Genomic DNA, 14502 nt, shown 5'->3' on the forward strand with positions numbered 1-14502 from the left:
GTGAACTTCCTGTAGGTCCAATACTCAAACTGGTAAGCTGAAAGTTAAAAGATTGTACTGAAATGTTTAAAAAGAGGAAAATGACCAAGTAAATAAAAGCTCATCAACTCAATAGAACACTCAGTAGAATATTATGCACCATTAAAGCCACGAAGGTAATATAATAACACTGAAAAAGCTTAATGCCCAGAACATAGCAGAAAACAAACCTTATCAACACTTTACTGGGATATAATTTTGGGAGAATCAGTTTTTTAATCATCAGGATTTTAAGTAAATAACATCACCTCCATTTAATTTGCGTAAGAGTAAGGGGAGTAGATGCTTTAAGGTGAAGAAACTCCTGTGAAAGACTTTTCTTTCCAGAAGAAAGCTCATTTTTATCCAATACACATCAAAATCAAGAGCCCTGTACTAAGTCTACAATTCAGAAAACATTAGCACCTGGTGGCCAAACAGGTACATTAATTTTCATAAACAGCTGTCCAAGTATAGAATACAGGTACAACGTACAAACACCAAAATCCCTCCTCTCCTACAACTATTTTTCCCTGAAACTACACTGATAGCTTCAATGCTTAATTTCTTTCTGCATATACATTTCAATTCAAAGAACAGTAATAAACATTTGTTATTGCATTTCATCAATGAATGTCCTTCAGTAAGTCGGGCTAATGAATCAGAACTATTTTGCACTTTAGTTTTTAATAATGTCTCAAGTAATTTATGTATATACTATATATCAATAGTTTAAATCTGAAAAGGTAAAAATAAATAAATTCAATAGAACATTAAGTACTTATGGCCAGGCGCAGTGGCTCATGCCTGTAATCCCAGCACTTTGAGAGGCTGAGGCGGGTGGATCATGAGGTCAGGAGATCGAGACCATCCTGGCTAACACTGTGAAACCCCATCTGTACTACAAATACAAAAAAAAAAAATTAGCCGGGCGTGGTGGTGGGCACCTGTAGTTCCAGCTACCCAGGAGGCTGAGGCAGGAGAATGGCGTGAACCCCGGAGGTGGAGCTTGCAGTGAGCCAAGATCGCGCCATTGCACTCCAGCCTGGGCAACACAGCAAGACTCCGTCTCAAAAAAAAAGAGAAAAAAAAAAAAGAACATTAAGTACTTATTGCAGCAATATAGACAAAAATAATTTGGACTGTGTTCAGTTCATTTACTAGCTAAGTATTCATACTGAAAATAAACACTACATTAAGCCACAATGCTGAATAAGATTGGTGAATTGTATCCATGTTGATGTCCTGATTGTGACAGTGTATTACAGTTTGGTAAGATATTACGAATGGGAGAAACTGAGTAAAAGTATGCACCATCTCTCTGTATATTCAAATGGATTTGTAAAAAATAATACAATTATCTCAAAATAAAGTTTTATAAACAATTGTTTTTAAAAATTCATAATCGACATTGGTAATTTCAACTACTAATTGTAGGCAAAATTTTCATTCTTCCTTTCTAGAAATGTGTTTTATTTTTCTAAAATAATACTATATAATAAATATAAATCTACATAATTTATAGAAACTGTCAATTTTAAAAAATGGAAAACTAATCACAAAAAGAACTGTATTTAATCTTATGGGTCCTTAAGATAGTGATTATAGCAAGAATCCTCCTACTGGATTAAATATGTTAACTTTTCATATACTAAGATGCTAAACAAATGACAAAGATAACCATATATCCATCTTCGTTAAGGTAGTCTGAAATAAGAATTAAAATAAAACCACACAATTAAATTTTGGCCAATTCAATAGATTGGCAACCAGTAAGGTCACAAAGTACTATACTTCAGTTTTGACATCAAAATAACCATCTACCCTAATAATGTCTAAATCAAATAGCTAAAATGTACACAAAAACACTTTGCAGGTTCTTAACATCAGGAAAAATCAAGAAATAAAAAGTAGGAGAATAAAGGAGCTCAACGTTTGTTCATAGCTGACTACCAGTGATATTCCAACTATACAGCTTTATGTGAATCCCACTTTGGAAATATTCTTCCTTTCCATGTAGAAATCCTAATTCTCTGTTACCTACATTTGTTTTCACTCAATCAGCATTTACTAATTGCAGCACCCAGTGCTAGATGCTGGGTGAAGCACCAAAATATCGCCTTTAAGACTCACTCTTGGGTGAAGGGAGACAGACACAGGAAAAAGAGGGAAAAAAGAAAAAAAAATTATATAATGCAAAGCAGATTAAAATCAGTGCCAAATTGAAATATAAGTACTATGCAATCAGAACAAATGTTCAGAAAAAGAAGCAATACATTCTTAAAGAGGGAGGTTCAAACACAATTTCTTCCAAAGAAGGGGAATGTAGGCAAAGTTCTAAAAAATGAGAAAGATGTGCAGGGTGAGGAACCAGGACGAGCAAAGGTCAGGGTTGAAAGGACAGGAGGGGATTTGAAGCTGCAGACTGTGTGCAGACTGGCATAAGAGTGTGACCCATGCAGGAAGGAGGGGTGAAGAACAGCTGAGAAAGGCAGGCTGGGGGATCTGGATGCCACCCTAAGTAAGGAGTTTGTACTTTATCCTCTAGTAACTGGAAATACTAAAGATTGTTGAGTTTTAAGAAAATGGCTCTGAAAGTGGTGAGATAGGCAGATATCAGAGATGAGAAAAGAAAGGAACATCACTATGATGTTCATAAAAACTGTACAGACTAGAGATGAAGATCCAAACTAGGGCAAAGATGGGGGACAAAGGATGAGGACAGACATGACTGGTATCACTGGAGAGGAACCATCAGCTGCATGTGCAGTGACTATACCACACTGTAGCTTCACCCAGCCTTCTCTTCAGTCTTCTTTCTAAAAACAGTGGGTCTTTTCCCATGTAACTTCTACTTGTTCCAATGGTCCCACTGCCTCCCTTCTCCCAAACATCCTCCTTTCCCTGCTGGTTTAGTCTCTTCGCATTCATTTGTCCTTCACTCAACTTTCACCCAAGGCCTATAGACAAGTGAAAGCCTATTACTTTAAAAAAGAAAAATATGTGCAACTTGCTTTTGAGTCACAGTACACAGACCAGAACAAGTAAAGCAAAATCTCACTATACTTTGCAGTAACTACTTTTATGCTGGAACCTGGAGACTTCATTTTAGGATGTGTGCTGAAAAACAAACAAGTTTAGGAGGAACATAACCAGTTTATCAAGAGAAATGGCTGAAAGGGAGGATTCCGTTACTAGAAAAGACGAAAACTTGTAAAGGAAGGTCTGATGGAAAATGGCTACAGTTTAACTGAGGGATCACTGATGAAGAAGGGGGCTCTAGCAGGCAGAAACAAGATCAGTGAACTGAAATTACCTGGGAGTACAAAAGGCAGAATTCAGTGCAATAGAGGTTAAGTATCCCTTATTCAAAATGCTTAGGACCAGAAGTATTTTGGATGTGGGATTTTTTCAGATTTTAGAATATTTGCATTATACTTACCAGTTGAGCATCTCTAATCCGAAAATCTGAAATCTAAAAATGCTCCAAAGAGCATTTTCTTTTGAGCATCATGTCGATGTTCAAAAAGTTTCAGATTTTGGAGCATTTCAGATTTTGAATTTTCTGATTAGGGATGTTCAACCCGTACAATAAAGTACTTTCATGTAGTCACTGTAAGAAAAGTCACCTGAAACGGTTTATGCCAAAACTGAAGTCTACATATCAGAATTGTCCAAAGCCTTGATACCCAGTATGCAGTCCATGGACAGGGATCTCAACAGTACCTTGGAGCTGTCAAAAATGCAGAATCTCAGGCCCCACTCCAGACACTAACTCAGAAATCTGCATTTACCAAGATTCTCTGGAGATTCTTTTGGCATTAAAGTTTGAGAAACACTGGAATAATAGTCCTGAGATTAAATGTGAAAGGGAGTGATATGGTTTGGCTGTGTCCCCACCAAATCTCATCTTGAAATGTAGTCCCATAATCCCTATGTGTCATGGGAGGGACCTGGTGGGAAGTAATTGAATCCTGGGGGCAATTACCTCCATGCTGTTCTTATGATAGTGAGCTCTCACAAGAGCTGATGGTTTTATAAGGGACTTCCCCTCGCTTCACTCTGCACTTCTCCTTTCTGCCACCAAGAATAACATGTTTGGTACCCTTCTGCCATGATTGTAAGTTTCCTGAGGCCTCCTCAGCCCTGCAGAACTGTCAGACAATTAAACCTCTTTCTTTTATAAATTACCCAGTCTGGCAAATTTCTTCACAGCAGCATGAGAACCTAATACGGAAACTGAATTAAGTCTTGGGGATTTTTCTTTTCAAACATGAATTTATGGAAGCAAAACTCAGTAGCCCAGAGATCTCAGGTCTTTCATTTGACTTCTGCCTACTAGATCAAAATATGGTTTCTAGGGTTTATAGTTATCACTTTTTATGCTTAATTATTTAATATTATAAACAACAATTTAGTCATAGCTTACTCAATGTAAGTACAAGGATCTATGAAGAATCTCATCGTTTCTCTAGCTTCAATAATAAAAGTGTACAAAAACAAAAACAATTTCCAGAAGAGATCCAGAATTATAGTTAGGTGCTGCCTAATGACGTTTCAGTCAACGACAGACCATATATAGAGTGGTAGTGCCATCAGATTATAGTACTATGTTTTTCTGTTAACCTTCCCAAGTTTAGATACATAAATACTTACCACTGTGTTCAACTGCCTGCAGAATTCAGTACAGTAACATGCTGTACAGGTTTGTAGCCTAGGAGGAACAGGCTATACAATGTAGCCGAGGTGTGTGGTAGGCTATACCATCTAGATTTGTGTAAGTACACTCTATGATGTTCTCACAATGACAAAAATCACCTAATGACGCATTTTTCAGAATGTATGCCCATCATTAGGTGACACATGACTATGATCTCATATAGCACCTTGGTTAAATAATTGTTTTCCACTTTAATATGTCAAAATTAAATTCTATTATTCAGTCTTATAATGGTATATTTATAGAAAAGAAATGCATACTTAGCAATTATTTGAGATTCAATAAGATATTCATATACAATCATCTATAATAGCACTATGTATAACTGGTTCATATGAAAACATTTCAAATGTTATTTTATGAATGTAAGGATTCTGTTAGAAAACTGGGTTAAGGTACCTTATAATGGTACATTTACAGTATGGCAACATTAAATTAGTGGGTTAGAAGAAAAACGCCACACAGGGAAAATAAGGGTAAGAAAGCACCATGGATTTCTTTCTTTTTTTTCAAGAGATGAGGTTTTACTCTGTCACCCAGGCTGGAGTGCAGTGTGACATGATCACAACTCACTGCAGCCTGGAACTCCTGGGCTCCAGTGATCCTCCCACCTCAGCCTCCCGAGTAGCTGGAATTACAGGTGCAAGCCACCACAGCCAGCTGCAAGATGGATTTCTATGGCTGGTATCTAAAATGCATTACTGTGACTCCTAATCACATGGTTAACTCAGGGCTAGATTTGGCTTCAAGTTTTCTAGCAGCCGGAAAACAATTTAAGCCTGGAGGTATTTGATGTTTTAGAATGTGCACTTGGAATGCCATGATTAATGCCCCTAAAAATGTATAAAATAGACTCATTACATATGTTCAAAATGTTGAATAGAAAGAAGATTCATGTTTTATACTAAATTAATTCCAAGATATCTTATTACATACTGTAAAATATTCTAACAAATCACATTTATGGATATATAATAATTACATTTCCTTTTCTAGCACTGAGTGACTCAGTGCTGATAACTGATAAAACTAGGCCACATCAAAAATAAGATTTAAGAAAGGAAAAAAATAAAACTTACCAAATAGATTTCCTAAACTTGCATCCATTTTTATTTCAAATACTTGAGAAATAACATAAAATGTCAGTAAAAACACTGCCACAGCTACCACCAACTTTGCAGCACCTAAAAGGCAGAAGTATTTCAGCATAACTTTGTAAGCCCACAGAACTTTCATTTTGCATTTCTATGAAAAATGTATATAAATTTTTTAGGATTAATAAATTTCTACGTTGCATCTATTAGATTTTAATTTTACATGAGATACACAAAAATTATACAAACAATTCATCAAGATAAAGAATTTTCCTGATCAAAGAATTCTCAGATTATCTAGCTATCCAGACAAAGGACTGCTTGAACCATCTGCCTAGTTTTATATGCAAAAAAATTACCTATTACTTGCTGACAACAAAAAAGTGTCATGACTAATGGAACACCACCACCAAGTTTGTTGAATGGCAGATTCCTTACTTATACTTCAAAAATAAAAGGAGCAATACTATATAGGATTTTTCAAAAACAGTGGACCTTCTGGGGATGCTAAGGCCACAATGTCCTTAGCATCCTGAGGACATGCTAAGCGAGGAATTCTCGAGTGACATGTTACAGATTTATTGTCCTGTCACTAACCAACATATCTCCTGGAGCTACATAAGCCCTCCTGGTGTGGCAATCAACAAAGCCTCCCCCTTCATACTTAATACCTTAGTACCTTAAGACAGGCCTTCTCCATTCCTACAGGATATAATTTGGTACCTATCACATATGCTTCATAACACAGTTACATGGAAAGCTCCAAGTGGGCAGACTCTTCAATGAACTGATGATGCTCAGAAAGCTACTGCTTCTCACAGCCTACTCACTTCTATGTAGAAATACTCTACTGATGACTATGTGGGGAGCAGGGCAGGCAGTATGTAGAAAATCTCTGCATCTTCCTCTCAAATTAGCTGTGAACCTAAAACTGCTCTAAAAATAATAAAGTCTTAAAAAATCTGAAAGAAACATTATTAATGTAGAAATGAAAGAGCAATGAGGAAGTCTAACTATAATACTAATCAATCCCTGCCTCCCTTTTCCATTTCCTACCTTGTCCCCTCTAAAATCTGCTTCCTATTTTCAAGAGCAACTTACAAGTTGCCTACATTTTTAGTGCATAAGAGAGCAAAATTCTGTTAAGCTTTGAACTCTTCTCCCCAGGGATCTAGCAGAGTGCACTGTATACAGTAATACTATCAACAACTGTTTGCTAAGCAGGTAAATGGTAACAGGTGGCATAGTCCTTCTTGATCATTTAAGACTAAGACCAAGAGCTCGAAAATTACATGTCACATGATAGTCTTACCATCTTATTTTCTAGCAATCATAGGCACATGCAACCAGAGATAACTTTTCCTTGTCCCATAAAACAGTCACATGAAAACTTCATTGTTCAAAACTGAAAAATTAAAATATCAAGACGATAGCACGAACATTCTAAATTCTATACCAAGCTAAATGTAAGCCTACATTTAAAAAAAGCTATATACAGCAGCATGGATGAAGCTGGAGGCCATTACACTAAGCAAACTAACACAGGAACAGAAAACCAAATAGTGCATGTTCTCATTCATAAGCAAAAGCTAAACACTGAGAAGGGAACATATAAACATAAAGAAGGGAAAAACAGACTCTGGGGCCTACTTGAGGGTGGAGGGTGGCAAGAGGATGAGGATCAAAACACTAACTATCAGGTACTAGGCTGACTACCTGGATGATGAAATAATCTGTACACCAAGCCCCTGTGACACTCAATTTATTTTACCTAGATAACAAACCTGTACATGTACCCTTGAGCCTAAAAGTTTTAAAAAAGCTATATACAAACATTTTATATATATATATATATAATAGACACTCACATATACCGTTTACTTAGTGTCTTCTGTAGAACTAAATGCTTTATAAGTATAATCTTATTTGCATAGCTTTGCAAGGCATTATTTTCCTTTTACAAATAAAGAAAACAGGACTAAAATTTTACATCATTTGCCTAAGGTCACATAACTAGTCAGCGGCAACACTGAGTCTTAAACCAATACCAATTCACTTACACTGAACCATCAGAGGAACTAGGAGGAAAGAAAAGCTCTAAGGCAGACAAAAGTTAGAGGTGGAGAAACTAGCAGAGTCTCCATGGGGTTAGAGTTCTGCAGCTTCTGTTACAGAGATAGCCCCCAAAGCTGGCCTGAGTCCAGAACCAGCATCCCATTCTGGACTTGATGGGGCCTAACAAACCAACCACAATTCCCATTCTTAGCTTTCCGTCAGATTCCCTCTTCCTCCTAGTCACAGACTGCACTAATCTCAGTGTGTTCCAGTTTTTCACAAGCCAAAAAGTACAAACTTCAGAATTTATGCCTCACTGTAAGAAGAATGGCTATGAGGATATTTCAAAGCAATCAGATTTTTTAAAAAAAATTAGAAGAGATTAATTAGTTAAAAGCAATAAATTAATAGCTAATTGTCCTTATTCATTCATTCAAGGCAGTTCCCTCAAGACCTATACTAGGAACAGTGCCAAACACAAAATAAGCACTCAGTGAATAATTACTCATCAATTAACCTGGGAATTGTCAGAACCAGAGAAATGGACTAAATGACAAAGTTGATTTCAAATAACATGAATTTAAAATTATGTGAGAAAGAGAAACTTACTTTATTTCAAATTGCCATGCTTAAATAATGTACTTTAAAAATCATCTGGAGACATGACATCATAAATAGTAAGTCCTGCTGTACTCAAAGTACATTCACACACACACACACACACACACACACACACACGCAACATAAAAAGACACTGCAACACATTTATTTAAACCACAAACAAGCTCTTCGTTTCTGAGAATATTTTTCTTGAACAATTGTACCGTTACTTTTTTAAAAAATGCTTTGTAATTTCACAAGATTCAGTTTTTCAAGTTTCTAGAAAAGCATTTGTAACAGCCCTCAGTTATCTTTGTTTAATAATCATGATGTTTAATCAATTGCGCCTGATTCTATACAATTATGACCACAGTATGAAGACTGGTTTGTTCACCCAGCTTGACTTTAGGCATTTCTAAGAGATGCTCCCTTAGGAAAATAATTGGTTTGCTGGTGAGATGACAATTAAGAAAAAGACTAATTATCTTGATTTTGAGAAATTACAAGTTGCCTATGTTGGGCACACGCTTAGTAGAAATTTCCATGTAAAGAATGCATTTCTTCTAGGGCTTTGGTTGATGGGAAGGGTGGAGAAAAACAGACTTATTTTTACTACACAGCAAGAGGTCATCAGCCCCTCCAGTTATTTATAAACGTGTCTTTTTAGAATATTTAAATATAACTACCTTAATATTATGAACATCTAATGGTGTTTTTCAATTTTCTCAATATGCTGCTTAATAAACAGATTAAAGTTCTTATACATAACCTCACTTTTGCAGATTAAACTTAAACAAATACTGAGCAAAAACATGTATTTTATCCAATCCTTCACACACATCTTAAGTGCATACATATAAGACATTTAAACTTTAAAACCTTACAACTCATTTTTCTCAAGAAGCTAGAACACAGCAAAAACAAAAATCAGCCTCCCTAGGTTGTCAAACCATTCTTTATATGGGCATTATATACAGTCTTCAGATTTCTTTTTTCAGATTTTAGAATATTTGCATCATACTTACCAGTTGAACTTCCTAAATCTGAAAATCTAAAACCCTAAATACTCAAATGAGCATTTCCTTTGAGCATCATGTGTTGCTGCTCATAAAGTTTTAGATTTTGGAGCATTTCAGATTTTCAGATTTAAGAAGCTCAACGTGTAATTTCAACAAAAGACCTGAACAAAAAAAAAAAAACTTATGTAATACTGACTAAATGTCCAATTTGTGATTTGCCAACTACCTAAAAATAAAGGGCTGAATAATTTAGTTTATTTCAGTTTAACTTTCTCAATATAGAGAAAGATTATTTAACCTCTCCTTTAGCCATTTTTTAACAAACAGGTTACACAAAAAGTACAACTACTTCTACTAAATTAAGTGTCTTACCTGCTACCCTCATGTTTGGTTTTTCAGTCTATGGTGCTTTTCATTAATATGCTCCTAAAAAATCAAAACAAAAAGCAAGTATCATTAGTTCTAGAACAAACATTCCTCCTTAGATTGAGTTTGAAATGGGGCATATAAACTAGTAAATTTTATGACATTTCTAAGTATTATGCCAACATTGGCATTAAAAAAAAAAAAATCTCATCACTGGGCCTGTCTTCCACTGGACCATAAGACCTCAAGGAGGGTCTGTCTTATCCTGCTGTGTCCTCAGCTCTCCAACTGAATGACCAAAGAGTAAAAGTGTGTTATCAAGCTTGTGAATAGAAGAGAATGCCTTCTTATTCTCATGGATTATGCATCTATAAGAAACTTTTGATATTTAGCTCCAAACCTTCAGTTTGCAGATGATGTCCAAAGAGGTTAAGCTGCTTATCTAGTTGTGGAACAAATTATTTGTAGACATGGGGCAAGAATTGAGGTCAGCTGGCTCACTCCAGTACATGATGCCACTTCATTTTTGATATGACATAATTCAAGTGCCACTACCATAAGCATTTACAGCAAGGGCCTCCGATTTCAATACCAGGGACCTCTTCATGTTTTTCGATTTAAGTTTGTAAAATAATACGTTAAGAAGTACAGAATTGCAATTTTAAATATCCCAGCAATTATCATGACTGACAGAGTAATGTTAATACATCAAATGGATTAACTATTCTCTGATATTACTGTAAGATCAACAAGAAACAGATGCTGGGAAAAAATCTGTATGTGCATGGGTGTTTTCATCCTAAGAAATAACTCAAAATAGGTGACACTTTGAAAAGAAAATGAAAAAATAAGTAAGTTTAATAAGAAAGCCACATTCAAGTTTAGCTGGAGAGCTTCCACAGTCAACTCAACCTATTGTAAAGGAATGGAATTCAAAAGGAAATTTTGATGGATGAATCACATTTGCCAGTAGTACATATCTCTCTATTTTAGATTGTATTTTGATATTTATGTTTCAATATTGTTGCCTGATCTAGTAATTCACAGAATGTGTCAAGAAAATAATAATAATGGCACATCCCTGAAGGACACTGAAAAGAAGTGAGACATGCACTTTTTTTATTCACTGGACTAGGCAGCTGGGCTTAAGGGGGTTCTGGGGGGTGGGGGAGTCTGGACAGCTCCCGAAAGTCCAATGCTCTTAGGCTAGCTCTCTTTCTTCTGCACAACATATCCTAAAGAAAAAAACGACACTTAAACTGAGTTGTGTGTTATTGATTTCCTTTGTTGATTATCTGAACAGCTTCCACGTAATAGAAAAAGTCAATGTTATATATCTATTTCAACTACTTAGCCACAGGCTAGGAAAATACTAAAAGGAAACAAGATACTGAAGTATCCACAAACCATCACATAAAAGCAGAAAAAAACCTCCGCTTTTTAAATGAAAACCCCAACTGGTTATAAATCCTCTGTTGGCTTCTGGCAAAATTGAACTCAGCTTTCACAACACATACATGCTTTTCCTGCTAGCTAATATTCCAAAATAACTTCACTCTTATCTGAGCGTGACCTAGGAAAATTTCTTTGAAAGTGTAACAAGCAGTTACGCACCAGGTACTTGATGTTCTATTTCACTGTTTCCATGGCCTACTCAGACCACACCTTGCAGTGGCTGCTGCATGTACCTGCCACCTGTTTGTATCTCCCAACAAGCCTGTTTCTAAACTTATCCCTAAGACCACAGTATAAGCAATGATGATTGTCTAGCTGAATACAACTGTTTTCCATTAAAAAGTCTCAGAGAACTCACATTTAGTAAAATTTCTAAATTAAAATCTCATCAAATTAAATCTCAACCATAACATGCCTCAATTAATTTCCTTAAGAAGCAAATTAATGATTCAAGAATCTAAATCAGCATAGGAGTATTGAATATACTTGGGAGCAAATCCAGGAGCATCTATGTATGATGATAATGTGCTAATTCTAAATCATTCCTATTTGTCTTCTTAGAGGGAGCACGTAAAAGCAAAGAAAATATTTACATACAATTATCTTATATAGGGGAGGGAAGCAAAAACTTAATGGCAACTTCAGGCTGAAAACCATCAACAATTAAACAAGGATTGAACAGGTCCAGAGAAAAGGAGCACAATAGTAAAGGGAGAAAAAGGCCTTTGCTAGAGATTCAGAACTCTAAACCTAGAAGCAACAGGTGAAAGGGCTTATATATAAGTATGTTCATTAAAAGGTAGAAATACAGATATTAGAGCCACTTACCAAAACCAGAAAATGAGTCATAGAAGGATATTTTTAGGATGGAAAAAAAAACCCAAAACTCAACTTAGATAGTACATTTATACATTTGCTCCAAAATGTGTTACATAGGCCAAAATTTGTTTTAGTGTTTTTGATAAATATATGTCACTGAACCAAATCCAGTTGCTAATATGTAAGGTTCATAATCACCTGAGATTCAACAGCAAGGACAGCCACCACGATGTCGCTGGGCAATGAAACACTGCAGCTGGAAAGAGCGCCTGAACTAGGGCCTCAGATGGGATGTACTAAACTTCTTTACATGGTTTACAATTTAAACATTCCTTTGGCCCCACTATCTACTCTGATCTAATTTAGTCAAGTTTTATTACTCTGGTAGAAATCAAGCTACTATGTGAATAAGGAGTCATTGTTCTAGAATCAATTAACTTCAAGAACAACAGAGTAAAATCGAAGGTCAAGTGATACTTCCATTATTTCCTTGGGAAGTGGACTAAATCACATAAACCACAGAAACATCATTCTATATTGATAAAATTGTCATGAAAAAAATTATTTACCAGGAGGGGGATTTCTTGCCAGTTAACATAAACCAAGTATGAATACATACTTATGTCAGTGCAATTCACACACATCCTTATTTTATGTAATCTTTCCACCAGCGTCTAGTTGCTGGGGGTATTAAAACAGCAGCATATATGAGATCAGGGGATTTCTCTAGGGTCACATGAAGGGTAAGTAAGAAGCTCACGCTACAAACAAATCCACTTCCTTTTCACTCCAGCTGTTCACTGACACACTCTAATATAAGAGGCTTGTTGATAAAATGTCATGCCAATCAACTTGGCTTTTGCAAACTGCTTTGGGAATTGCTGCAAACTACCCACTCCAGCAATTTAACAGTATGCCAAAATGACTAAGCTTGTGCATTGGAACCCCTCCTTGAAATAGAAATGATACAAGAAAATTAAACGTACAAATACACCCTTTGACGTACCTACTTAATATTAACAAACAGCACTTAATTAAACCAGAGGAAAATACTACAAGTTATCCTCTACAAATAGAGAAACTATCATTCAATTCAATCCTACTTCAACTCAGTGCTGGACAAATGACAATTTTAACCGAACCAACTTAGAAAGTTCCCATGATTCTAATAATAAGGGATTCTAATAAGTAAGGGAGAATTCGCCTTCTTTGCCTATCTTTAAACTGAGACAACGCCTTCAGACTCAGACCAGACTATACCATTCATTCTCCTGGACTGTCAGAGCTTGCCAACTTGTCAGATCTTGGACTTCTCAGCATTCATAACCTCATGAGCCAATCCCTTATAATAAACATACATATACACACACAAACACGCACATATAAATCATATACCTATATATAAATGAAGCTATCTCCATATGCATTATAAGGAATATATGTCTATATATCTAGAGCTGTATGTATACATACATACACACACACACACACACACACACAAACATATATATAATTGGCTCTGTTTTTCTATAGAACTCAGACTAACACAGACCCCCTCAAGAACAGAATGTAAAAAATTAAATTTTTATCCCCAGAGCATTTAAAGTAAAAGAGAAAAATGAGATAATACTAAAATCAAAAGAATGCTACAACTCAGAGTCACTAGGGTAGGTTACTCTGATGTTGCATTTACAAACAAAAGCATAGTATTTTTTAAAAAATACCGTGTTTGCTATAAATAACTACTTTTATGTGAGTAAAACAGGGCAACCGTTGGCAAACTTTTTCTGTAAAAGGGCCAGATGGTAAATATTTTTAGGCTTTATGGACCATACAATCTCCATTGCAATTACGCCACTCTGCAGTTGTAGCTAGAAAGCAACCATAGCCAACATGTGAACGAATGGGTCTAATTATATTCTAATAAAGCTTTCTTTATGGACACTGAAATTTACATTTCACAAACTGTTCATGTGTCACAAAATTATTCTTCTTTTGATTTTTTTTTCAAACCACTTAAAAATGTGAAAACCAGTTTTGGCTTGTGGGCCATATAGGCCTAGGGGTTGTACTTTGTCAACCCCTAATAAAAAGAAATAAAAATATAAAATTTAAAAATAAAGGAATAAACATCTTTCCCAACCAGGCTCTAACAGTCCAACTTTTTTTGCTGGGCTACGTGCAGGACATACAACTTCCACATGGCTTCGACAGGTCCTCTTAGAAGTACTACTACAGATGTAGGACAGATGAAACAATCCTAATTTATGTGCTCCATACGTGTTCATCAAACATTTTCATAATCTGCTCTCCACAGAAAGAAGCATAATTCCATGAGAAACAACAGAATGGATCC

The 14502-nt window shown here is 35.7% G+C and overlaps 1 protein-coding gene across 3 annotated transcripts in view; it reads right to left on the bottom strand.

The window, feature by feature from the left end:
- Nucleotides 1-14502, bottom strand: part of FAM3C (FAM3 metabolism regulating signaling molecule C) — a 48166-nt gene that overhangs the window by 24663 nt on the left and 9001 nt on the right. For 2 of the 3 annotated variants that reach the window (XM_055283807.2, XM_055283808.2), the window contains exons 2-3: nt 9879-9932; nt 5818-5922 (exon numbers count right to left, since the gene is read on the bottom strand). In XM_055283807.2, the coding sequence (XP_055139782.1) occupies nt 5818-5922; nt 9879-9891 (118 nt within the window). In that variant the 5' untranslated portion in view covers nt 9892-9932. Of the gene's footprint in view, nt 1-5817; nt 5923-7144; nt 7238-9878; nt 9933-14502 lie in introns of those variants that run through there. The other variant, XM_055283809.2, reaches the window with a different exon arrangement.

Source organism: Symphalangus syndactylus, chromosome 6, assembly GCF_028878055.3.
Source record: "Symphalangus syndactylus isolate Jambi chromosome 6, NHGRI_mSymSyn1-v2.1_pri, whole genome shotgun sequence".
Lineage (NCBI taxonomy): Eukaryota > Metazoa > Chordata > Mammalia > Primates > Hylobatidae > Symphalangus > Symphalangus syndactylus.